We start from the raw sequence: 26705 nt of genomic DNA, 5'->3' as shown, positions 1-26705 counted from the left end.
CAACACACACAACCTTGAGGCGGATGGGCTACAACAGCAGAAGACCCCACTGGGTACCACTCATTTCCACTACAAATAGGAAAAAGAGGCTACAATTTGCACGAGCTCACCAAAATGGACAGTTGAAGACTGGAAGAATGTTGCCTGGTCTGATGTGTCTCGATTTCTGTTGAGACATTCAGATGGTAGAGTCAGAATTTGGTGTAAACAGAATGAGAACATGGATCCATCATGCCTTGTTACCACTGTGCAGGCTGGTGGTGGTAGTGTAATGGTGTGGGGGATGTTTTCTTGTCACACTTTAGGCCCCTTAGTGCCAATTGGGCATTGTTTAAATGCCACGGCCTACCTGAGCATTGTTTCTGACCATGTCAATCCCTTTATGACCACCATGTACCCATCCTCTGATGGATACTTCCAGCAAGATAATGCACCATGTCACAAAGCTCGAATCATTTCAAATTGGTTTCTTGAACATGACAATGAGTTCACTGTACTGAAATGGCCCCCACAGTCACCAGGTATCAACCCAATAGAGCATCTTTGGGATGTGGTGGAATGGGAGCTTCGTGCCCTAGATGTGCATCCCACAAATATCCATCAACTGCAAGATGCTATCCTATCAATATGGGCCAACATTTCTAAAGAATGCTTTCAGCACCTTGTCAAACACAGTATTAGTATGGTATTCCTAATAATCCTTTAGGTGAGTGTATGGCTGGACAGCTTTTACAACTTTTGATTTGATCCAGAAATAACAACTAAAGTACTGTGTTTTTCAAGTTTGAAAATGTGTATAAAATCTAAGTGTACAATTTACATCAAATTAAATGTTGTGCAGCCTACTGGACAATATTTTGAACTTGCAATGAAGTTTCTATGTTACATTGTGGTAAAGTTATTGCAATAAAACTAAATGTTTCAAAGTTTGTGGAATGTTTTTAGATTCTAGTTGTGATTTCTGCATCAAACCAAAAGTTGTGAACGTTTTCCAACCTAATGGAGAATATTTTGAATCTGGAATTAAGTTTCTATTATACTTTTTGAAAAAGTTATTGCGATGTAAAAGCATTTATCAAAGTTTGAAAATGTGTTTAAAATACAAGTGTAATATTTCAATAAAATTAAAGGCTGTAAAAATGTGCAGCCTTCTGTAGAATATTTTGAACTTGGAAAGAAGTGTCTATGATAAAAATGTAAAAAGTTATTAAGATTAAACTGTATTTTTCAAAGTTTGAAAATGTGCTTAAAATTTCAGTGTACAATTTGGATCAATCTAAAGTTGTGCAGCCTTCTGTAGAATATTTTGAACTTGGAATTAAGTGTCTATGATACTTTTTGAAAAAGATTTTGCAATATAATAGTGTGAAAATGTGTTTTTTTTTCGTTGAAAGTGTACTATTTTGATAAAATTAAAGATTTGCAGCTGTCTGCAGAATATTTTGAACTTGGAATCCATGATAAAATCTGTTGAATGTCTGTTGAATTTCTGAATATAAAACTAATTTTACCTCGGTCTTCCACCGTCCCATCCATAGGGTAGACCTATATTATATCCTACGTATAATTATTACTGGACAAGCACAGGAGGGCACCACTGTCCAAGAAAATACATGAAGGAAATATTCTATAGATAGACCTTAACCTTTAAAAGCACCTCCCAATGTCAGGATTATTTGAGTTTCAGTTTAGTTTCTCACATTCGACTTTTGCTTTTTATTTATCACGGCTGCAATCCAATAATAAGGTAAGTCAGTAACATTCGTTTGTAGTTATTAGTTTATTTCGTTGGCATCGTTAGACCTGGGCGTCCATGAATCTTTTATGAATAGCCCCGGAAACCTAAATTACGTATATGTAGCCTTGAAAAAAATTAAATCCCCTTTTCTATTCATCTGTAATTCCGTAATTCCGACCACGCGTTAAAGCCCTCAAAAAATATATAATATCGTTGATTAAAAAACGTTAATGTTTTGGGTCTTCTGTGTTGTCATCAAGCGGCAAATCTACTTGGCGCTATTTGGAACGTGCGTGTTTTGTGTGAGCCCGCCGAGAAAAAGAGAGTGAGTTACAGGGCTGATCGTTGAAAGCTGCGATTTTCTGACTAGTAGCTACATTATTATTGACAAACAATATGCATCCATCAGATTAATTAAGACATCTTGACTTGGCACATCAGGGCTGTTTGCCCACTCCTGGATTTTCCTGTAATGAATGGAATACAAAGGCAGTGTAGATCCAAGCGCAATGCGTGAAAACTGGAGAAAGGCAGGCAGAATAGTGAAAAAATACGGGTAAAAAACATGCTTAGAATAACGCTCCGCAGGAGGCAGACTAAAATACTTCTGTTGGAACAGAAGGCGTTTATATATGAATGCTAATGGAACAGGTGACAGGTGAAACAGGTGTTCAGAATACCGGTGATGGTGATCTGGGATGTGAGCTGCATTTAGGAGGTGGAAGGTGTGCCCTGGAGATGGACCTTATATTTAATATTTCCATAGAAGTATTGTGAAATATCATGTGAATATCTCTATGTGAAGAATATCGATATTCCGTTTTATATAGCGCTTGACTTGAGATGCAGTATGTGCAGGAACTGACAAATCGCATGTTACCTTATGTTTATCAAAATGTTTGTAATAAGGCTTGTTCCATTCAAGTGGACTATCCCAGACAGCTATTTTGCCTATAAAAAGAAGCTGTTTGCGGTTCTGGACCGTACTGGCCCAAGTCAAGCACTGGACTTATACCAAAAACATAACTTTCTAAATTGAAAGGGGAAGTGGATGAGAACAGAAAACGTGAACTGATCTGTTGACTCTCCGTAGCTAAAACTAAACCAATTTATTTATTTGGGATATTTTCCACTCACAGCTGTTGTGTCATATAACTTCTTTCCACTTATATTACAGACATGACATTCAAATTCCATTCCTCGTCCTAAAAAAATAATTGTCTTGTGTTTTCTACAGTAATATTGCTCACATATCACATGGCAATATTTATTTTAATCGTATACACCTTAGCATTAGGTATTAACAATGCTTGAATAATTAAATGGCTCAATCGGATTTGTTTATCTGCAAAATATCTAAAATACAGAAGCAACCTTTTTGTCTTCATTGCGTTACCACCAGTTCAAGGGACCTATTTTCACTTTTCAATTAACTAGCTGTGTGTGTGTGTGTGTGTGTGTGTGTGTGTGTGTGTTGTGTGTGTGTGTGTGTGTGTGTGTGTGTGTGTGCGTGTGAATTAAGACGAACTTGATGATGAAGCCACTGTTCATGGTCCTCCTCCTTTCTGCAACCAAAGGTTTGTTGGAATAACTTGTTTACACATGTTTACACACTAAATAAATGATGAGAATCTGGCATAGAAACTGACCAAAGATACCGAACCAGAGGAAATATATTACAACAGAACTATTCCTTTCAATATTATTCAAGATATTTATTTTCCTTCTGTATTATTTGTTTGTACTATTGCTCACATCAATTTGAAAAAAATAAAAATTATACGCGGATTGTTTGTATAGTAAATGCTGCTTGAAAATTTATATTTTGTTGATCAACTTAAATTACTGCACGTTTAAATACTTTATACTTTTAAAATGAAATAGAGTTCCAGGGTTGAAGTTTGTCAGCTAGTTATCAGAAAGATGTTAGTCAATTGTTTTCATTAATTTTACTTAGCTATTATTTAACCTGGTTAGTGAATACAGAAATTATTCTTAATTTTAATGATGACCAGGCCAAGGGCATTCGATTGCAAGTTTCAAAGACAACACAGAAAATACAAATAAATAATTAATGCAAGGGAAGTGACAATAAACATCACATTGGACTAAATGCAGCATATTCCACAGATACATTGATCAGATATTACCTTCATTAGTTGTTTTTTGAGTGAGTGAGGTGCAAAGTGTCAAACTTGAAGGACCTTCATTTGTTCCAGTCATTGACAACAGTGAGATGAAATGGAAGGACCAAATAAAGTGTCAGCTGTAGTAGTGGCCAGAGTAACATTTAAACAAATGCGCAGGTTATTGTTTTGGGTCGCTTATGTTTAAGAATGAGTTGAGGTTGAGGGGGGCATTGCTTAAAAGCACCTTATGATAAGTTGTTACCAGTGAGACTGGCGTTGTATATGTAGTGTGGGCCGTTTAGTTATAGTGTCATGGTCACACTGAAAACGGCCATGTGGCAAATTATGTGTAATTTACTGAGGAGCTTTTTAGCGGCAAGCATGTAGAATAGGACATCATAAATGAGAATTGGTCTGACCAGAATGTGTTAGGGGCCTCAACAATATTGAAAATATTTAAAGCAACCAGATGAAGTTTCACAGGTTTTTGGTAAGAACATCCTAGCTGCGGTTGCCTCCTAACATGGCAGAAGCTCTTGGAAGTAGAAAAACCCGTCTCTGCCCCTAGACGTTGTCCAAAACGGCCCTGTTCCCTATCCACTACATTTGACCGGGCCTTGGTCAGAATAGGTACACAGCACTATGCACTGACTACTGACCCTTGGCAGACGTAGGGCTATGTGATTGGGATAGGCTGCCCGGAGTCCGACACTGAGGGGTTCTGTCTCTGACATTCGTCTGCAGAGCTGATGAGGAAAGGCTCGCTGTGTGAGGCTTCTCCGTGTCAGTCGTGTTCATCATATAAAGAGTCCAACCTCTATGTCCGGGAGGGGGAGATGGCAGTGCTGAAGTTCCGAATACCACAGGTCTGGAGGACTGAGCACAACAACGGAAACGTAACCCTGACATGGAGCAACCACTCTGGGCCTGGGAGATGGGTGTCTGGGGACACTCTGGTTATCCTGAGGGTCTCTCCCAACGACGAAGGTTCCTACTCCTGCTCACTAATGTAAGTGTTCATCAAAAGTTAGCCTCAAGTTGCCTGTTACATTAATTAGATTTGTATTTAATTCCATTTTCGTTTGTTGTCTTGTTAATGTGGTTAATTGTTGTGAAATATTCAGTTGATCGATCGGTAAATTTAATTGACCCGTGGGTTGTTTGGGTAATGGAATGATTGTTTTGACTCATTTATCCGTCTTTGTGTCTCTGATCTGTTTCAGTGGTGCCAGTGGTCAGGCTGTGGCCATGGGGAGGTTTTACATCAAGGTGTACTCTGACAAGTGCTACACAGACTTGGCCGTGTATCCAACTTACTGTTATGAGGGAGAGTCCTGCTATCAACTCCAATGTAGTGAAGACAACATCCCACAGAACTTCACAAGACTTAACTATACGTGGTACAAGGTATTGCTTCTTCTGTTCTCGGTTCCTAGCTTTTCGCAAAGTCCTGTAGTTGTGAATATTAATTGATGTTGAGTGTCTTTTATACCGTGTTCCTCTCTCTGGGCCCTTTGCTATTACTAAAGACATTCTGTACTATCCAGAAAGAATGGCACCCCTGATATAGATGTGCTGGAATGGTTTGCTCATTTGTAACAATAGCGCTGAAAAGGTCACAGTATGTCATTATGTCCTCTTGATAAATTAAAACGTTTTCCATCAGCTGTGGACAAAGTAGTATCAAATAGAATCTTGATAATGTGTTTTATTTCCGTCTAGACAAAAGGTTGTTTTGTAATGTTTTCCCAAGCCTGGTTGACTGGTTGTCATTGCACGTTTTGGGGTTAGAGACACCATTTAATTTCACTAGTCATGAAATGAAAAAAAAACAACTATCCTATTTGAGATTAATAAGAACCTGTGCGTTACCTGTATATTACCTTTGTATGACCTGGATATTTCGTGTGTATTACGTGTGTAATACCTGGATATTACATGTCTATTACCTGGAAAACAACTGTATATTATGTGTATTACCTGGATATCACATGTGTATTACCTTAGTATACCCAGGATGTTACATGTACACTACTGTTGTTAGCTCCTTGGGGTTTAAGGCCGGGTGTCTCTGTAAAGCACTTTGTGACAACTGCTGTTGTAAAAAGGGCTTTATAAATAAATTTGATTGATTGATGTGTATTACCTTAGTATACCCAGGATATTACATGTGTATTACATTGGTAATACCTGTATATTTCATGTGTATTACCTGGATATTACCCATGTGTATTGTCTGTATATAAATGTGTATTACATGGCTATTACATGTGTATTACCTGGATATGAAGTATGCACTACTGTTATCTGTTTATTATAGTAGCTATGTTTGATGAATGTGTTGCAGGACTGTGACACAGAGTTGGACTCCTCTTTTGAAAATGGATACCTGTCAAGTGCTGATGTAAAGGACAGTGGCAATTATACATGCATGTCATACTATGTCTATAACTCACACCTTTCTGATGGACAAGTGTTTAGGAAGTCCAGAACCGTGGAGTGGACAGTTGAACCTGGTAAGAATTAATGTGCTGTACCTCATATCAGGGTTTGGCTTAATTCCATTTCAATTCAAATGAAAGAGAATTAGAATTGGAATGTACTCAAATCACTCTTTTTGTGACATATTTATTTTGTGATATAAGTCTAACAGCATGCTTTTGTTAAATTGACAATATAAATGGCCAAAGATAGAAAGGGGCATGACATTAAAATGACGTAGATATTTACATCTGAAATTATTTTCAAATATATGAATTGCTGTTTGTGGTCCCAATTTCCATCTGTAGATGTTCTTTATGAATGTTTGTTTATAGTATTACTATCTGTTGATAAACAACTGCTTGCTAAGGTCAGGGTTAAGTTTAGAATAAGGGTTAAGGTTAAGAGTAAAATAAAGGTTAAGGTTAGGATATAGGTAAGAGTTAGGGTTAGTAGAGCGTTTCTTGAAATATTATAGATAGTCAGTAAACAATCTGTGGAGCATCTACAGGCACATTTTTGTGACTCTCAAAATAAAGTGTTACTCTGTTTATTTACAGGATCTGTTCCTTTAGTTCCAAAGATCATCAGCCCATAAGGATGGAGATTATTTTGAAGTAGATATGGGTGAATTTCTCTACTATATTTACAACATCCCATAAACTCTCTGGATGAGTTAATGTGTTTGTGTCTGACTGCGTCTTTGTGTGAGCCAAATCAACCCAGTAAGCAATATAAATAATTTGTTGTAATTGTAGAATGTTCTAGAGTCTAGGATATGTGCTAGCCCCTAACTGATGGTGTACAGGTATACTGCTTTAAAATGTCTTTGTAATGCTTTATGATATATGCATAAGATGCTTTATAATCATGACAGTATTAATAAATCATAATCCATAATAGACAACAACTCCAAGTGTTATGGAATGCTTTGTGTGTTTTCCAGGATCCCCTGTTGTGGTGGTTTGTAGAGCTGTCATTGAAGATCCTTTTGCAAACCTTTTCTGGTTGGCAAACAAGTCTTTTGTGGAAAAGGACAATGACAAATTGCCAGTGTTTTATAATTCTTCAAAGTGAGCATGTGCAGACACTGGATTCTGTTCTCATTAGACATTATAAAGCCCACTTGGTTCTGTTCTAGTTATACATTATAGAGTATACTTGGTTCTGTTCGTACAGTAACTTAATGAGCATACTTGGTTCTGTTCATATTAAACTAACTTACAGAACACACTTGGTTCTGTTCTTACAACACAAACGTATAAAGCACCTTTTAGTCCATTGCACCAGGCAATCTCAACTAAAGTTCTTCATGTTAGATTTAACTGATTTAACACACTTTATTTTAATTTTTTTTCATTTGGTATGGTTTCCAAAGTTACCAGACAACACACTTATCTGTTTTCTCTAGAGAGCGAGGCCATGAAGAGGCATCTCTGGTGATAAAGCAAGTGTCAGAGGAGCACCTGAACAGTAACTACACCTGTAAATTGCAGTCACCCTCTGGGGTCGTCCACGTTTCCATCACCTTAAAACAGAAGAGTAAGTCTGCCAGGTTTCTTAAAGGGATATTCCACCACATTGCAACCACAACTGAAACGGCATGTCTATACAGGTATTTGCTGTTCTATGCCATGAATATGCTATAGCTACCACAAACCAGTGTATGAATTCTCTGATTAAAATTGTTATTTCCCAGAACGCTGTGTTCTGTTCTTAGCTTGGTATGTTCTTGGTATTGTTATCAACATGTACCCATAGATTTTTATCACTTCCGAGTATGAACATCAACAACCATATGAAAGTCACGGTAGAGCAAGAGCTGTTTTACAATTGGCTTCATTTTGTTGTACATGCCTTTGTCTTTGTGTTTAAATGTGTGTTTTTGTGTGTGTGTGTGTGTACGTGCATGCTTGCATGGGTATTTCACTGTCGCCTTAAGGACCTGCCCCGTTCCCCATCCTGGTCTTTGGTGTAGTGGGAGTTTTTGTTGTCACTGCTGTGGTGGTGACAGTAGTCTATGTGCAGCTGAAGGTGGACATTGTCTTGTTTCTCAGAGATGATCTAGGTCTGCATCGTCACAATGCCTCCGGTGAGAATAACAACAAACAGGAGATATTGTAGCCTTAAGCTGTCCAGAGCTATTTTGTGCTAGCATACCACTCCTTGTACTCTATGTCATATGGCAAACTGCACAAGGAGTAGCAAGGAGTGGAATGAATGCACAAACATACTGGGTACCAGACTCGAATAATAAGGTCACATGGTTAGCTAAAACAGTTTTTATGGGCTTTGTAATTTTGGTAGATGTTGCAAGCTGATCTTAGAGCTGCATTTATCAGAATACTCTTAGAGGAAGCTGTGACATGAACAGTTAAGACTCATGAGTTGAAGTCCTGTGTGCTGTGTAATATTTGAATAATGTGACAGGTGCTACAACGCTAACATAAGTTAGGGAAAAACCCACAGGACAATGTCTTTCCACAATTCCAAAACAAACAAAACCGCTTCAAAGGTGAATATAATTTAGGAGATTTGTAAAAAATTATATTATCTGATAACAGGCCAGGAAATTATGGTGTGACATATTTTTGGCTTTCCAATCTGATCTACTGCTGAATATAGTGACCTACACTTGACTTGCATCACCAAAGTCTTGTTATGATGCCTTTGTGCCTTGTTATGACTTATATAAATGGTTTCTTCCAGATGGGAAGTGTTATAACGCCTACGTACTATGTTGTAAGAGCGACACGGGGTCAGGTGTGAGTGAAGAGGACCGGCATAAAATAGAGGCTGTGTTGGAAGAGGAGTATGGCTACAGCCTGTGTCTCTTTGACCGTGACATCCTGCCTGGGGAGGGTAAGTCAACTGTCCTTTGGTTGTGTGTGTGTGTGTGTGTGTGTGTGTGTGTGTGTGTGGGTGTGTGATTTCCACTGGTGCCAAAACATTGATATTTTACCCTAAAGTCCAGATTATGTTATGTTTCCATTGACACGGACCAATGCCAATAGGGGCACGGCCGAGTTGCCCGGCTCTCACTTGATGCCAAGACCCGGACATTAGGACAGGGGGGGCGTTGTGGCGTACAGGGAAAATGTCGGATGTCCAACATTTGTAATTCGTTATCCTCATTGGTATTGCGTAAGAATTTTTTTCTCAAAATACATTTAGAAACAAATGAAGCAACATAATGACGTTGTTCCACTGGTCAGTGGATGTCCAGGTCCTTGTTGCGTTGTACTGTATTAGTGTGTCTGGGTTTGTTGCGTGCTGGCATGCGCCTTGCTGTTTAAACCAATGACTTTGTTTCTAGCGGTGTCAGAAGCTGTGCTGGCCTCCATAGAGAAGAGTCGTCGCCTTATTCTGGTGTCCAGTGGCTCGGCTTTGAACCCCGGGCAGGACAGCCAGTACAGTCTGCTCACCGGGCTCCATGCCGCGCTGGTGGAATGGCACACCCCCCTGGTTCTCGTCCAGGCAGAGGTCAGATCAGATGCGGGATCCAGCCAAGATAACCAGGTACCCACAGATCACCATATGGCCCTAATACTATGTCAAATTAAGGGCCTGTAACCATAGGAACATAGCTGACCTCCCAGATACTAAGGTAGGTGTTCTATACGCTAAGCAGTGCACTACTTTTGACCCGGGACCATAGAGTAGTGCACGACTTTTGACCCAGGACCATAGAGTAGTGCACTTCTTTTGACCCGGGACTATAGAGTAGTGCACTACATTTGACCCGGGACCATAGAGTAGTGCACTACATTTGACCCGGGACCATAGAGTAGTGCACTACATTTGACCCGGGACCATAGAGTAGTGCACTACTTTTGACCCGGGACCATAGAGTAGTGCACTACATTTGACCCGGGACTATAGAGTAGTGCACTACATTTGACCCGGGACTATAGAGTAGTGCACTACTTTTGACCCGGGACCATAGAGTAGTGCACTACATTTGACCTGGGACTATAGAGTAGTGCACTAGTTTTGACCCGGGACCATAGAGTAGTGCACTACTTAGGGAATAGGGTGTCATTTGATTAAAGTGCAATTGCCCTGTCAAACACATATCCAAAATACACAGTTAAAAGAGAATCTGGTGGCATACAGTTGCCACAGCTCCTTTTACTTTCCATCTCTGACCTCAAACACATCATTCTCAGGGATGTTCTCTAGTTACTTTGGTACCTGTTATTTTCAGGAGAATCTGAAGCTTGACTCGGTCCCTGAGGCCCAGCAGAAGCTGGTTCAGTCTGGACACAAAGTCACCTGGAAGGGTTCCAACTCTGAACCCCTCTCCTCAGCCTTTTGGAAGGAGCTTCGCTACCATATGCCAGCCAGAGCCAGAGGGTCCTCCCAGGGTGTTGAGAAGGCCCTTCTGAGATTGTAATAGAATCTGCGATAAAGCGCAGTCTCACTTGGTAGAGAATGGCTCAATCACTTGCTTATCTCTGTTTAATATCATTTGCTTTAAAATGACAAACGTTTGTAGATTAACAGATAGTCATTGCCAATCTCAGTTTTATGGGTTTCTCAGGAACCTAACTGGCAGCTCTGAAATATTTTGAAGGTCCTTGTCATAAGAAAATTGAAAACCATTTTCCCTGACAGCCTGTATACCTGTTACCCTGAAAGCAATTTAACATTTGAAATTGTATCATGAAATGTTATTATCGCCTTTGGCTTTTTCAGTGGCCAGAAGTAAGATTTGAATTAGCTCTTGATAAATATTTTTATCTTTGTTACAGTTCTGGGGACAGACCCCTACAAATGTAAAACATTGTGAGTTTCAAGAAAGACAGCACTGCATTTGTGTTCTATTGTGTTTAGCTTCAGCTTGTATGTCCTATACGTTTTGTATTGTGACTTTTAATCGGTTTTTGCTGTAAATGAGAATGTATGACTCCCCAGTCAACTATCTTGGTAAAACAAAGAATAAATCAACTAATACTGTGCAACCAGTTTTTATTTTTCATTTTTCCCCCACGTAGATTTCAGTTTGTTTTTCAATTTAATTGTTCACATTATAGGTCACATTAAAAGTGGAAAAAGTTCTGACACGATTTATCTTTTTTTTTTTTTTTTTTACAAAAACCTGTCCACTGTAAAAGATTTGAATATTTATTTGAACATTTCCACACATTTGTACAGCACCTACAAGAAGTTGTTAATTCAAGATAGTCATGATGTGGCATTCAACCAAATACATTTTCAACACAGGAAATTGCCAATGACACTTTACAAAATTGGTGGTGAGGAAACTATATCTTGCATAACGTATCATCATCTGTGGAGGTGGAGGACAGATTAGAAGATAAATTACTATTTAGAGGCATTGAGCACTGACAGGCAACAGTTTAGCTCAGTCGAATGCAGCTCAACTAGTCTAAATAATTATCTCAGATAACAACAAGAAAGTGCAAAGGTTTCAGGGAAAGCTAGATCAAAAGGAGAGCTGAGGCTGAATGCCAGCTGAATTCAGAAGGCATGGTACGCTTGGTATGAATGAAGGGATGAGTGATGCGAACGAGGGTCACACTGGCTTTCCTCATCACTGCTTGCTTTCTGCAGAACCACTTATATGAAGGTCACTGCGAAAACAGTATTTATCTTTTCAGCTTTCACATTCTAGTCATATCAAAGAATTGTAAAAATGGACCTGATGTATTTTATGATATTAGCATTTGGCTAATTCATATCTGTATGTTGTTGTGTGGTATAGCTGAATGTTTGAAACCAGGCTTGACGACAGAGACGTATGGCTACAAAGCTGTCTCCGGAGACGTGTTTGTAATGCAGTGTGCTAAACCCTACTCTGCTGGTCTCTGTGGACACCTCTACAACATCTCAGCCAGCCCGGAAGCCAATTGATTGAAATCAGAAAGGGAAACCAACAGTGATAGAAAGTGCTTCATAGATGACGTAGCGGTGAAAAGACATGGGAACGCGCTTTGGTTTTCAAACGTTTCTGCAAAGCACTCTGGGACGTACATGTGCTTGACACGGTTAGTACTTGCCTCTATTTGAAAGGGCTAATGTTGACTCTATTTGAAAGGGCTAATTTTGACTATTTGAAAGGACTAATGTTGACTCTCTTTGACAGGGTTAATATAACAATTTAGCAAGAGATGCACAGGACTGATTTTGGTTTCACAGGATCAGAAGACGTAATGCAGTCCAACAACCAAAACATGTCAAGTCACAACATTCATTCACTTCGTGGAAGTAACAAAAATGTAAACCTTACTGATGAAACTGAATGTAAATGTCTGTTCCCACAGTGGCACCGTGCTCAACTTCTCTTTAGAGGTATTGGACAGAGGCAGTCTCGGGTGTAGGCATACAGAGCCAATTGGGGACACTCTGATACTAGGTCAAGGTGGCAAGATCTATTGCCCTGGGGTCAACTGTGGAAACTGCTCTGCCTCGGGGTTCAGAGGTCCAAATGTCACATGGTACCAGGTGATTTTCTTCAAGTTTATCTCTAACAAGCAGCTACAGAAACAATTGATGGATGAGCTAAGGTCAGGTTGCACTATTCAAAAGTTGATTATGGGGTGATTCTGCTGCATCTAGAAAGGGATGGGCAACCTGATGTTTGTGAGGCCCACAAAATTAAATCTGACTTCATCTGGAGAACCTGCAGTAGCTTGTGGGTATACACACCCAGATCCATACCCACATGTAGCTTCACTTGAGAATATCACACCAGTGTGTTTCTCTGTAGAATATATTTCCTGTACATATCTCTTTAGAATGTCACACCTGTATGTTTCTCTGTAGAATGTCACACCTGTATGTTTCTCTGTAGAATGGATTTCCTGTACATATCTCTTTAGAATGTCACACCTGTATGTTTCTCTGTAGAATGGATTTCCTGTCCATATCTCTTGAGAATGTCACACCTGTATGGTTCTCATTAGAATGAGAGTAGTGTAGGTGAGTAAGGGATAACTGGGCCGTTGTTGAAGCAACGGCCATGTTATTGGTTGATTAGATAATTGCATTAATGACAAATTGAACAGGTGTTCCTGATAATCCTTTAGGTGAGTGTATATATGTACAGCTCTGGAAAAAATTAAGAGACCATTGCACCTTGTACAGGAAATTTCTTTATACAATGTATTCTCACTGAGTAAAGGACTGAGTCCCACTGTTTAGATAGGTAGAGGAATGTGGGGGATCTGGTATTTGCATAGGGGGCATCTATTGTCTGTCCAGATGCAGATCAATGGGTTCTAGGACAAGATAGGAGAAGATACAACAGGGGGCAGTAAGGTCAGTTGGCCCCTTTGGGTAAACACTACAGTAAACATTATGGCAGGAAGGATAAGGTGGGGGAAGATAGCATTTGACTTGTGTGATAGAACAAAGGGAAAGGTGTTTGATTGACATGAGACAGATGGCAGCATCTTACCACACCCCTTTTTCTTATGTGATTTAAATGGTTGAATGAGCTGTCCCTTACTCTGAGTGTCGATACATGGAATTACCATCACACCGTCTCTGTAAAGGACAGGCAGAGCCTTCAAAAACCAACACCTGTATGTTAATCTTCTCTGAGTTCTCTTAATAATGTCACGTGTGTGTTCCTTTTCAGAAGGAGAAGGCTGTATGCTCACTGAGGGAGAAGAGGGATATCTTCGTGGTGGATGGCCAGATCCTTCAACTGAACAATGTTTATGTGACTGATGCTAAAGGCAACTGTTCCTGTTGTTTCACAAAATGCTTTCACATGAACACGCACACACACACCAAGTCAAATGAATGCACATAAACACACTCACATGACAACAAGTACAGTAACATACCCCACACACACAACTTTACCTCAACAGCACGTGACACCCAAGTCCCGCCACAGATGATTTATCCCCATAGCAACGAGACCGAAGAGGTGGAGCTAGGTGAGTGTATTCATTGATTGGCATGCTCAATGGGTTCGTTTGATTGATGTGATCAACTTCTCCTTTCCTTAGAGCAGAGTTGATGAGATATTGTTTTCTTGGGCCTATTCTCTAAAGAGGGGCACTAGATTTAAACTATGGGTCATGGTCAAAAGATGGGAACTGTTGCCATTAATCAAGTGGGAATAGGATGTCTGGAATGTACACTACAGGAATCAGCGCCTTCAGAAAGTATTAACCGCCTTGAAGTTTTCCAGTTGCATTACAAAACGAGATTTTTCTTCATCAATCAACAATATCTTATGATGTCAAGATATATTATATGCATGTTGGAAATGGGAATGTTTTCCTCAAAGATTTTGCCGTTTTCTTTTCACACAAAAAACTGCAGAGCCCATTAGTTGAGTGGCTTGCTATAAACTGATTGCATATATTAAAATCCTTTTGTGGTGCTCTTATAAAATTGTTCCACAATCCTCCGTTTTTTCACGTCTCAGCCATGACATTTTGTAACTCTTATTAAGAGCCACTCTATTTTTTTTTATCTCTTTCATGCTGAAATGTCATAATCTTCCTAAAATGAATGATTGGTTTAGCAAACAAAATAATACACAACCAATTTTCCCCGATGAAAAGAGCAGTTCTTGATAACTTTTTTGAAACAGGATATAATTTTCTCTGGTACCCTTACAATGTAGCTCCGTACTCAGTTTGTTTCATAAAGCAATGCATTGTCTTATCATCAGGTGAGCCTCACACTCTGGAGTGTAGAGTGCAGTTTGGATTCTAGAAGAACTGGTTGGTCAGTTCCCATGGCAACCCAGGTGTCTTAATGGAACATATTGGTCAGCTGTGAGTGTTATTATATGCCTTATACATTACGACAATCAATTATATAAAGCTCTGGATAAAATTAAGAGGCCACTGCACCTTTTGGTTTGCTTTCCAAAAAAGTTGAAAAGGAAAATTTTGAGTGAGGAACAGAAGCCTTCAGTTTCTCCTAATTTTAACCCTTCTGTTCCTCACTCAAAACCTTCCTTTCCATCTTTTTTGGAAAGGAAAGAAAAAGGTGCAATGGTCTCTTAATTTTTTCCAGAGCTGTACATATATACACTCACCTAAAGGATTATCAGGAACACCTGTTCAATTTGTCATTAATGCAATTATCTAATCAACCAATAACATGGCAGTTGCTTCAATGCATTTAGTGGTGTGGTCCTGGTCAAGACAATCTCCTGAACTCCAAACTGAATGTCAGAATGGGAAAGAAAGGTGATTTAAGCAATTTTGAGTGTGGCTTGGTTGTTGGTGCCAGACGGGCCGGTCTGAGTATTTCACAATCTGCTCAATAACTGGGATTTTCACGCACAATCATTTCTAGGGTTTGCAAAGAATGGTGTGAAAAGGGAAAAAACATCCAGTATGTGGCAGTCCTGTGGGCAAAAATGCCTTGTTGATGCTAGAGGTCAGAGGAGAATGGGCCGACTGATTCAAGCTGATAGAAGAGCAACTTTGACTGAAATAACCACTTGTTACAACCGAGGTATGCAGCAAAGCATTTGTGAAGCCACAACACGCACAACCTTGAGGCGGATGGGTTACAACAGCAGAAGACCCCACCGGGTACCACTCATCTCCACTACAAATAGGAAAAAGAGGCTACAATTTGCACAAGCTCACCAACATTGGACAGTGGAAGACTGGAAGAACGTTGCCTGGTCTGATGAATCTCGATTTCTGTTGAGACATTCAGATGGTAGAGTCAGAATTTGGCGTAAACAGAATGAGAACATGGATCCATCATGCCTTGTTACCACTGTGCAGGCTGGTGGTGGTTGTGTAATAGGGTGGGCGATATAAAAGCATTTTTCAAAGTTTGAAAATTTATATAAAATCTAGGTGTACTATTTCCATCAAATTAAAGGTTGTAAAATGTGTGCAGACTTCTGTAGAATATTTTGAACTTGGAAAGAAGTGTCTATGATAATAATTTAAAAAGTTATTAAGATTAAACTGTATTTTTCAAAGTTTAACATTTCAGTTTACAATTTGGATCAATCTAAAGTTGTGCAGCCTTCTGTAGAATATTTTGAACTTGGAATTACGTTTCGATGATACTTTTTGAAAAAGTTGTTGCAATATAATAGTGTGAAAATGTGTTTTTTTTCGATGAAAGTGTACTATTTTGATGAAATTAAAGATTTGCAGCTGTCTGCAGAATATTTTGAACTTGGAATCCATGATAAAATCTGTTGAATGTCTGTTGAATTTCTGAATATAAAACTAATTTTACCTCGGTCTTCCACCGTCCCATCCATAGGGTAGACCTATATTATATCCTACATATAATTATTACTGGTCAAGCACAGGAGGGCACCACTGTCCAAGAAAATACATGAAGGAAATATTCTATAGATAGACCTTAACCTTTAAAAGCACCTCCCAATGTCAGGATTATTTGAGTTTCAGTTTAGTTTCTCACATTCGACTTTTGCTTTTTATTTATCACGGCTGCAATCCAATAATAAGGTAAGTCAGTAACATTCGTTTGTAGTTATTAGTTTATTTCGTTGGCATCGTTAGACCTGGGCGTCCATGAATCTTTTATGAATAGCCCCGGAAACCTAAATTACGTATATGTAGCCTTGAAAAAAATTAAATCCCCTTTTCTATTCATCTGTAATTCCGTAATTCCGACCACGCGTTAAAGCCCTCAAAAAATATATAATATCGTTGATTAAAAAACGTTAATGTTTTGGGTCTTCTGTGTTGTCATCAAGCGGCAAATCTACTTGGCGCTATTTGGAACGTGCGTGTTTTGTGTGAGACCGCCGAGAAAAAGAGTGAGTTACAGGGCTGATCGTTGAAAGCTGCGATTTTCTGACTAGTAGCTACATTATTATTGACAAACAATATGCATCCATCAGATTAATTAAGACATCTTGACTTGGCACATCAGGGCTGTTTGCCCACTCCTGGATTTTCCTGTAATGAATGGAATACAAAGGCAGTGTAGATCCAAGCGCAATGCGTGAAAACTGGAGAAAGGCAGGCAGAATAGTGAAAAAATACGGGTAAAAAACATGCTTAGAATAACGCTCAGCAGGAGGCAGACTAAAATACTTCTGTTGGAACAGAAGGCGTTTATATATGAATGCTAATGGAACAGGTGACAGGTGAAACAGGTGTTCAGAATACCGGTGATGGTGATCTGGGATGTGAGCTGCATTTAGGAGGTGGAAGGTGTGCCCTGGAGATGGACCTTATATTTAATATTTCCATAGAAGTATTGTGAAATATCATGTGAATATCTCTATGTGAAGAATATCGATATTCCGTTTTATATAGCGCTTGACTTGAGATGCAGTATGTGCAGGAACTGACAAATCGCATGTTACCTTATGTTTATCAAAATGTTTGTAATAAGGCTTGTTCCATTCAAGTGGACTATCCCAGACAGCTATTTTGCCTATAAAAAGAAGCTGTTTGCGGTTCTGGACCGTACTGGCCCAAGTCAAGCACTGGACTTATACCAAAAACATAACTTTCTAAATTGAAAGGGGAAGTGGATGAGAACAGAAAACGTGAACTGATCTGTTGACTCTCCGTAGCTAAAACTAAACCAATTTATTTATTTGGGATATTTTCCACTCACAGCTGTTGTGTCATATAACTTCTTTCCACTTATATTACAGACATGACATTCAAATTCCATTCCTCGTCCTAAAAAAATAATTGTCTTGTGTTTTCTACAGTAATATTGCTCACATATCACATGGCAATATTTATTTTAATCGTATACACCTTAGCATTAGGTATTAACAATGCTTGAATAATTAAATGGCTCAATCGGATTTGTTTATCTGCAAAATATCTAAAATACAGAAGCAACCTTTTTGTCTTCATTGCGTTACCACCAGTTCAAGGGACCTATTTTCACTTTTCAATTAACTAGCTGTGTGTGTGTGTGTGTGTGTGTGTGTGTTGTGTGTGTGTGTGTGTGTGTGTGTGTGTGTGTGTGTGCGTGTGAATTAAGACGAACTTGATGATGAAGCCACTGTTCATGGTCCTCCTCCTTTCTGCAACCAAAGGTTTGTTGGAATAACTTGTTTACACATGTTTACACACTAAATAAATGATGAGAATCTGGCATAGAAACTGACCAAAGATACCGAACCAGAGGAAATATATTACAACAGAACTATTCCTTTCAATATTATTCAAGATATTTATTTTCCTTCTGTATTATTTGTTTGTACTATTGCTCACATCAATTTGAAAAAAATAAAAATTATACGCGGATTGTTTGTATAGTAAATGCTGCTTGAAAATTTATATTTTGTTGATCAACTTAAATTACTGCACGTTTAAATACTTTATACTTTTAAAATGAAATAGAGTTCCAGGGTTGAAGTTTGTCAGCTAGTTATCAGAAAGATGTTAGTCAATTGTTTTCATTAATTTTACTTAGCTATTATTTAACCTGGTTAGTGAATACAGAAATTATTCTTAATTTTAATGATGACCAGGCCAAGGGCATTCGATTGCAAGTTTCAAAGACAACACAGAAAATACAAATAAATAATTAATGCAAGGGAAGTGACAATAAACATCACATTGGACTAAATGCAGCATATTCCACAGATACATTGATCAGATATTACCTTCATTAGTTGTTTTTTGAGTGAGTGAGGTGCAAAGTGTCAAACTTGAAGGACCTTCATTTGTTCCAGTCATTGACAACAGTGAGATGAAATGGAAGGACCAAATAAAGTGTCAGCTGTAGTAGTGGCCAGAGTAACATTTAAACAAATGCGCAGGTTATTGTTTTGGGTCGCTTATGTTTAAGAATGAGTTGAGGTTGAGGGGGGCATTGCTTAAAAGCACCTTATGATAAGTTGTTACCAGTGAGACTGGCGTTGTATATGTAGTGTGGGCCGTTTAGTTATAGTGTCATGGTCACACTGAAAACGGCCATGTGGCAAATTATGTGTAATTTACTGAGGAGCTTTTTAGCTGCAAGCATGTAGAATAGGACATCATAAATGAGAATTGGTCCGACCAGAATGTGTTAGGGGCCTCAACAATATTGGAAATATTTAAAGCAACCAGATGAAGTTTCACAGGTTTTTGGTAAGAACATCCTAGCTGCGGTTGCCTCCTAACATGGCAGAAGCTCTTGGAAGTAGAAAAACCCGTCTCTGCCCCTAGACGTTGTCCAAAACGGCCCTGTTCCCTATCCACTACATTTGACCGGGCCTTGGTCAGAATAGGTACACAGCACTATGCACTGACTACTGACCCTTGGCAGACTTAGGGCTATGTGATTGGGATAGGCTGCCCGGAGTCCGACACTGAGGGGTTCTGTCTCTGACATTCGTCTGCAGAGCTGATGAGGAAAGGCTCGCTGTGTGAGGCTTCTCCATGTCAGTCGTGTTCATCATATAAAGAGTCCAACCTCTATGTCCGGGAGGGGGAGATGGCAGTGCTGAAGTTCCGAATACCACAGGTCTGGAGGACTGAGCACAACAACGGAAACGTAACCCTGACATGGAGCAACCACTCTGGGCCTGGGAGATGGGTGTCTGGGGACACTCTGGTTATCCTGAGGGTCTCTCCCAACGACCAAGGTTCCTACTCCTGCTCACTAATGTAAGTGTTCATCAAAAGTTAGCCTCAAGTTGCCTGTTACATTAATTAGATTTGTATTTAATTCCATTTTCGTTTGTTGTCTTCTTAATGTGGTTAATTGTTGTGAAATATTCAGTTGATCGATCGGTAAATTTAATTGACCCGTGGGTTGTTTGGGTAATGGAATGATTGTTTTGACTCATTTATCCGTCTTTGTGTCTCTGATCTGTTTCAGTGGTGCCAGTGGTCAGGCCGTGGCCATGGAGAGGTTTTACATCAAGGTGTACTCTGACAAGTGCTACACAGACTTGGCCGTGTATCCAACTTACTGTTATGAGGGAGAGTCCTGCTATCAACTCCAATGTAGTGAAGACAACATCCCACAGAACTTCACAAGACTTAACTATACGTGGTACAAGGTATTGCTTCTTCTGTTCTCGGTTCCTAGCTTTTCGCAAAGTACTGTAGTTGTAAATATTAATTGATGTTGAGTGTCTTTTATACCGTGTTCCTCTCTCTGGGCCCTTTGCTATTACTAAAGACATTCTGTACTATCCAGAAAGAATGGCACCCCTGATATAGATGTGCTGGAATGGTTTGCTCATTTGTAACAATAGCGCTGAAAAGGTCACAGTATGTCATTATGTCCTCTTGATAAATTAAAACGTTTTCCATCAGCTGTGGACAAAGTAGTATCAAATAGAATCTTGATAATGTGTTTTATTTCCGTCTAGACAAAAGGTTGTTTTGTAATGTTTTCCCAAGCCTGGTTGACTGGTTGTCATTGCACGTTTTGGGGTTAGAGACACCATTTAATTTCACTAGTCATGAAATGAAACAAAACCAACTATCCTTTTTGAGATTAGTAAGAACCTGTGCGTTACCTGTATATTACCTTTGTATAACCTGGATATTACGTGTGTATTACGTGTGTAATACCTGGATATTACATGTCTATTACCTGGAAAACAACTGTATATTATGTGTATTACCTGGATATTACATGTGTATTACCTTAGTATACCCAGGATGTTACATGTACACTACTGTTGTTAGCTCCTTGGGGTTTAAGGCCGGGTGTCTCTGTAAAGCACTTTGTGACAACTGCTGTTGTAAAAAGGGCTTTATAAATACATTTGATTGATTGATGTGTATTACCTTAGTATACCCAGGATATTACATGTGTATTACATTGGTAATACCTGTATATTACATGTGTATTACCTGGATATTACCCATGTGTATTGTCTGTATATAAATGTGTATTACATGGCTATTACATGTGTATTACCTGGATATGACCTATGCACTACTTGTGTGTTATCTGTTTATTAAAGTAGCTGTGTTTGATGAATGTGTTGCAGGACTGTGACACAGAGTTGGACTCCTCTTTTGAAAATGGATACCTGTCAAGTGCTGATGTAAAGGACAGTGGCAATTATACATGCATGTCATACTATGTCTATAACTCACACCTTTCTGATGGACAAGTGTTTAGGAGGTCCAGAACCGTGGAGCGGACTGTTGAACCTGGTAAGAATAAATGTGCTGTACCTCATATCAGGGTTTGGCTTAATTTCCATTTCAATTCAAATGAAAGAGAATTAGAATTGGAATGTACTCCAATAAAACAAATTATTTTGTGACATATTTATTTTGTGATAAGTCTAACAGCATGCTTTTGTTAAATTAACAATATAAATGGCCAAAGATAGAAAGGGGCATGACATTAAAATGACGTAGATATTTACATTTGAAATTATTTTCAAATATATGAATTGCCGTTTGTGGTCCCAATTTCCATCTGTAGATGTTCAATAGATAGTTTATTTAAAGTTTGTTTATAGTATTACTATCTGTTGATAAACAACTGCTTGCTAAGGTCAGGGTTAGGTTTGGAATAAGGTTAAGGTTAAGAGTAGAATAAAGGTTAAGGTTAGGATATAGGTAAGAGTTAGGGTTAGTAGAGCATTTCTTGAAATATTATAGATAGTCAGTAAACAATCTGTAGAGCATCTACAGGCACATTTTTGTGACTCTCAAAATAAAGTGTTACTCTGTTTATTTACAGGATCTGTTCCTTTAGTTCCAAAGATCATCAGCCCTAAGGATGGAGATTATTTTGAAGTAGATATGGGTGAATTTCTCTACTATATTTACAACATCCCATAAACTCTCTGGATGAGTTAATGTGTTTGTGTCTGACTGCGTCTTTGTGTGAGCCAAATCAACCCAGTAAGCAATATAAATAATTTGTTGTAATTGTAGAATGTTCTAGAGTCTAGGATATTTGCTAGCCCCTAACTGATGGTGTACAGGTATACTGCTTTAAAATGTCTTTGTAATGCTTTATGATATATGCATAAGATGCTATATAATCATGACAGTATTAACAAATCATAATCCATAATAGACAACAACTCCAAGTGTTATGGAATGCTTTGTGTGTTTTCCAGGATCCCCTGTTGTGGTGGTTTGTAGAGCTGTCATTGAAGATCCTTTTGCAAACCTTTTCTGGTTGGCAAACAAGTCTTTTGTGGAAAAGGACAATGACACATTGCCAGTGTTTTATAATTCTTCAAAGTGAGCATGTGCAGACACTGGATTCTGTTCTCATTAGACATTATAAAGCCCACTTGGTTCTGTTCTAGTTATACATTCTAGAGTATACTTGGTTCTGTTCGTACACTAACTTAATGAGCATACTTGCTTCTGTTCTTATTAAACTAACTTACAGAACACATTTGGTTCTGTTCTTACAACACAAATGTATAAAGCACCCTTTAGTCCATTGAACCAGGCAATCTCAACTAAAGTACTTCATGTTAGATTTAACTGATTTAACACACTTTATTTTTTATTTTTTTCATTTGGTATTGTTTCCATAGTTACCAGACAACACACTTATCTGTTTTCTCTAGAGAGCTAGGCCATGAAGAGGCATCTCTGGTGATAAAGCAAGTGTCAGAGGAGCACCTGAACAGTAACTACACCTGTAAATTGCAGTCACCCTCTGGGGTCGTCCACGTTTCCATCACCTTAAAACAGAAGAGTAAGTCTGCCAGGTTTCTTAAAGGGATATTCCACCACATTGCAACCACAACTGAAACGGCATGTCTATACAGGTATTTGCTGTTCTATGCCATGAATATGCTATAGCTACCACAAACCAGTGTATGAATTCTCTGATTAAAATCGTTATTTCCCAGAACGCTGTGTTCTGTTCTTAGCTTGGTATGTTCTTGGTAACATTATCAACAAGTACCCATCAAAATAGATTTTTATCACTTCCGAGTATGAACATCAACAACCATGTGAAAGTCACGGTAGAGCGAGGGCTGTTTTACAATTAGCTTCATTTTGTTGTACATGCCTTTGTTTTTGTGTTTAAATGTGTGTTTTTGTGTGTGTGTGTGTACCTGCATGCTTGCATGGGTATTTCACTGTCGCCTTTAGGACCTGCCCCATTCCCCATCCTGGTCTTTGGTGTAGTGGGAGTTTTTGTTGTCACTGCTGTGGTGGTGACAGTAGTCTATGTGCAGCTGAAGGTGGACATTGTCTTGTTTCTCAGAGATGATCTAGGTCTGCATCGTCACAATTCCTCCGGTGAGAATAACAACAAACAGGAGATATTGTAGCCTTAAGCTGTCCAGAGCTATTTTGTGCTAGCATACCACTCCTTGTACTCTATGTCATATGGCAAACTGCACAAGGAGTAGCAAGGAGTGGAATGATTGCACAAACATACTGGGTACCAGACTCGTATAATAAGGTCATATGGTTAGCTAAAACAGTTTTTATGGGCTTTGTAATTTAGGTAGATGTTGCAAGCTGATCTTAGAGCTGCATTTATCAGAATACTCTTAGAGGAAGCTGTGACATGAACAGTTAAGACTTATGAGTTGAAGTCCTGTGTGCTGTGTAATTTTTGAATAATGTGACAGGTGCTACAACGCTAAGTTAGGGAAAAACCCACAGGACAATGTCTTCCCACAATTCCAAAACAAACAAAACCGCTTCAAAGGTGAATATAATTTAGGAGATTTGTAAGAAAATTATATTATCTGATAACAGGCCAGGAAATTATGGTGTGACATATTTCTGGCTTTCCAATCTGATCTACTGCTGAATATAGTGACCTACACTTGACTTGCATCACCAAAGTTTTGTTATGATGCTTTTGTGCCTTGTTATGACTTGTATAAATGGTTTCTTCCAGATGGGAAGTGTTATGACGCCTACGTACTGTGTTGTAAGAGCAACACGGGGTCAGGTGTGAGTGAAGAGGACCGGCGTAAAATAGAGGCTGTGCTGGAAGAAGAGTATGGCTACAGCCTGTGTCTCTTTGACCGTGACATCCTGCCTGGGGAGGGTAAGTCAACTGTCCTTTGGTTGTGTGTGTGTGTGTGTGGGTGTGTGATTTCCACTGGTGCCAAAACATTGATGTTTTACCCTAAAGTCCAGATTATGTTCTTTTTCCATTGACACGGACCAATGCCAATAGGGGCACGGCCGAGTTGCCCCGGCTCTCATTTGATGCCAAGACCCGGACATTAGGACAGGGGGGGCGTTGTGGCGTACAGGGAAAACGTCGGATGTACAACATTTGTAATTCGTTATCCTCATTGGTATTGCGTAAGACGTTTTTTTTCTCAAAATACATTTAGAAACAAATGAAGCAACATATTGATGTTGTTCCACTGGTCAGTGGATGTCCAGGTCCTCGTTGCGTTGTACTGTACTGTATTAGTGTGTCTGGGTTTGTTGCGTGCTGGCATGCGCCTTGCTGTTTAAACCAATGACTTTGTTTCTAGCGGTGTCAGAAGCTGTGCTGGCCTCCATAGAGAAGAGTCGTCGCCTTATTCTGGTGTCCAGTGGCTCGGCTTTGAACCCCGGGCAGGACAGCCAGTACAGTCTGCTCACCGGGCTCCATGCCGCGCTGGTGGAACGGCAGACCCCCCTGGTTCTCGTCCAGGCAGAGGTCAGATCAGATGCGGGATCCAGCCAAGATAACCAGGTACCCACAGATCACCATATGGCCCTAAAACTATGTCAAATTAAGGGCCTGTAACCATAGGAACATAGCTGACCTCCCAGATACTAAGGTAGGTGTTTTATACGCTATGCAGTGCACTACTTTTGACCCGGGACCATAGAGTAGTGCACGACTTTTGACCCGGGACCATAGAGTAGTGCACTACTTTTGACCCGGGACCATAGAGTAGTGCACTACATTTGACCCGGAACCATAGAGTAGTGCACTACATTTGACCCGGAACCATAGAGTAGTGCACTACATTTGACCCGGGACCATAGAGTAGTGCACTAGTTTTGACCCGGGACCATAGAGTAGTGCACTACATTTGACCCGGGACTATAGAGTAGTGCACTACATTTGACCCGGGACTATAGAGTAGTGCACTACATTTGACCCGGGACCATAGAGTAGTGCACTAGTTTTGACCCGGGACCATAGAGTAGTGCACTACTTTTGACCCGGAACTATAGAGTAGTGCACTTCTTTTGACCCGGGACCATAGAGTAGTGCACTACATTTGACCCGGGACTATAGAGTAGTGCACTACATTTGACCCGGGACTATAGAGTAGTGCACTACTTTTGACCTGGGACTATAGAGTAGTGCACTACTTTTGACCCGAGACTATAGAGTAGTGCACTACATTTGACCCGGGACCATAGAGTAGTGCACTACTTAGGGAATAGGGTGTCATTTGATTAATGTGCAATTGCCCTGTCAAATACATATCCAAAATACACAGTTAAAAGAGAATCTGGTGGCATACCGGTGCCACAGCTCCTTTTACTTTCCATCTCTGACCTCAAACACATCATTCTCAGGGATGTTCTCTAGTTACTTTGGTACCTGTTATTTTCAGGAGAATCTGAAGCTTGACTCGGTCCCTGAGGCCCAGCAGAAGCTGGTTCAGTCTGGACACAAAGTCACCTGGAAGGGTTCCAACTCTGAACCCCTCTCCTCAGCCTTTTGGAAGGAGCTTCGCTACCATATGCCAGCCAGAGCCAGAGAGTCCTCCCAGGGTGTTGAGAAGGCCCTTCTGAGATTGTAATAGAATCTGCGATACAGCGCCGTCTCACTTGGTAGAGAATGGCTCAATCACTTGCTTATCTCTGTTTAATATAATTTGCTTTAAAATGACAAAAATGTGTAGATTAACAGATAGTCATTGCCAAGCTCAGTTCTATGGGATTCTCAGGAACCTAACTGGCAGCTCTGAAATATTTTGAAGGTCCTTGTCATAAGAAAATTGAAAACCATTTTCCCTGACAGCCTGTATACCTGTTACCCTGAAAGCAATTTAACATTTGAAAATGTATCATGAAATGTTATTATCGCCGTTGGCTTTTTCAGTGGCCAGAAGTAAGATTTGAATTAGCTCTTGATAAATATTTGTATCTTTGTTACTGTTCTGGGGACAGACCCCTACAAATGTAAAACATTGTGAGTTTCAAGAAAGACAGCACTGCATTTGTGTTCTATTGTGTTTAGCTTCAGCTTGTATGTCCTATACGTTTTGTATTGTGACTTTTAATCGGTTTTTGCTGTAAATGAGAATGTATGACTCCCCAGTCAACTATCTTGGTAAAACAAAGAATAAATCAACTAATACTAATATATTTTTCATTTTAAATTATTATAGCTATGTAATGGTCAATTCAGAATGAACTGTGCCACCAGGTTATTGTAAGGTTTTTATTTTTCATTTTTCCCCCACGAAGATTTCCGTTTGTTTTTCAATTTAATTGTTCACATTATAGGTCACATTATCTTATTTT

At 39.4% G+C, this 26705-nt stretch overlaps 3 protein-coding genes across 8 annotated transcripts; all 3 read left to right on the top strand.

The window, feature by feature from the left end:
- Positions 1-1610: 1610 nt before the first annotated feature.
- Positions 1611-8022, top strand: LOC117593735. Of its 3 annotated transcripts, none has more exons than XR_004575157.1 (8): positions 1611-1747; positions 3261-3315; positions 4612-4876; positions 5091-5274; positions 6215-6383; positions 6909-6975; positions 7295-7421; positions 7760-8022. XR_004575157.1 is itself a non-coding variant. In XM_034289741.1 (6 exons), exons 1-6 carry the CDS (start codon positions 1664-1666, stop codon positions 6944-6946), a joined length of 795 nt encoding a protein of 264 aa, XP_034145632.1. In that variant the 5' UTR covers positions 1611-1663; the 3' UTR covers positions 6947-7219. The 3 variants fall into 3 exon arrangements, 1 of the variants encoding a protein (XP_034145632.1); XR_004575156.1 differs by having other exon boundaries at positions 6909-7073; XM_034289741.1 differs by lacking the exons at positions 7295-7421; positions 7760-8022 and having other exon boundaries at positions 6909-7219.
- Positions 7146-12791, top strand: LOC117593747 (interleukin-18 receptor 1-like). The gene is made up of 8 exons (XM_034289902.1): positions 7146-7156; positions 7760-7890; positions 8291-8440; positions 9058-9210; positions 9665-9867; positions 10556-10740; positions 12077-12359; positions 12636-12791. The coding sequence occupies exons 1-7, from the start codon at positions 7146-7148 to the stop codon at positions 12078-12080; spliced, it is 837 nt and encodes a 278-aa protein (XP_034145793.1). The 3' UTR covers positions 12081-12359; positions 12636-12791.
- A 1405-nt stretch (positions 12792-14196) lies between these two features.
- On the top strand, positions 14197-26534 carry LOC105019932 (interleukin-18 receptor 1). 4 transcript variants are annotated; one of them, XM_034289739.1, is made up of 12 exons: positions 14241-14261; positions 18298-18352; positions 19649-19913; positions 20128-20311; positions 21257-21425; positions 21964-22029; positions 22349-22475; positions 22814-22944; positions 23349-23498; positions 24112-24264; positions 24707-24909; positions 25790-26534. In XM_034289739.1, exons 2-12 carry the CDS (start codon positions 18307-18309, stop codon positions 25976-25978), a joined length of 1683 nt encoding a protein of 560 aa, XP_034145630.1. In that variant the 5' UTR covers positions 14241-14261; positions 18298-18306; the 3' UTR covers positions 25979-26534. The 4 variants fall into 4 exon arrangements, with proteins under 4 accessions (XP_034145631.1, XP_034145630.1, XP_034145629.1 ...); XM_034289738.1 differs by lacking the exon at positions 14241-14261 and adding an exon at positions 15091-15113; XM_034289737.1 differs by lacking the exon at positions 14241-14261 and adding an exon at positions 16579-16790.
- Positions 26535-26705: the final 171 nt, after the last annotated feature.

This window comes from Esox lucius, chromosome 22, assembly GCF_011004845.1.
Source record: "Esox lucius isolate fEsoLuc1 chromosome 22, fEsoLuc1.pri, whole genome shotgun sequence".
In the NCBI taxonomy this organism is placed as follows: domain Eukaryota; kingdom Metazoa; phylum Chordata; class Actinopteri; order Esociformes; family Esocidae; genus Esox; species Esox lucius.
The sequence above is the reverse complement of the archived record's forward strand: the minus strand, read 5'-3'. Positions and strand labels throughout refer to the sequence as shown.

Coding starts and splice junctions, on each gene's coding strand:
- LOC117593735 (XM_034289741.1), top strand. CDS start 1,664: ATGTCAGGATTATTTGAGTTTCAGTTTAGTTTCTCACATTCGACTTTT. Junction 1,748..3,260: donor GGCTGCAATCCAATAATAAG/GTAAGTCAGTAA, acceptor GTGTGAATTAAG/ACGAACTTGATGATGAAGCC. Junction 3,316..4,611: donor CCTCCTTTCTGCAACCAAAG/GTTTGTTGGAAT, acceptor ATTCGTCTGCAG/AGCTGATGAGGAAAGGCTCG.
- LOC117593747 (XM_034289902.1), top strand. Junction 7,891..8,290: donor CATCACCTTAAAACAGAAGA/GTAAGTCTGCCA, acceptor TGTCGCCTTAAG/GACCTGCCCCGTTCCCCATC. Junction 8,441..9,057: donor GCATCGTCACAATGCCTCCG/GTGAGAATAACA, acceptor GGTTTCTTCCAG/ATGGGAAGTGTTATAACGCC.
- LOC105019932 (XM_034289737.1), top strand. CDS start 16,707: ATGTCAGGATTATTTGAGTTTCAGTTTAGTTTCTCACATTCGACTTTT. Junction 24,265..24,706: donor TGACATCCTGCCTGGGGAGG/GTAAGTCAACTG, acceptor CTTTGTTTCTAG/CGGTGTCAGAAGCTGTGCTG. Junction 24,910..25,789: donor GATCCAGCCAAGATAACCAG/GTACCCACAGAT, acceptor TGTTATTTTCAG/GAGAATCTGAAGCTTGACTC.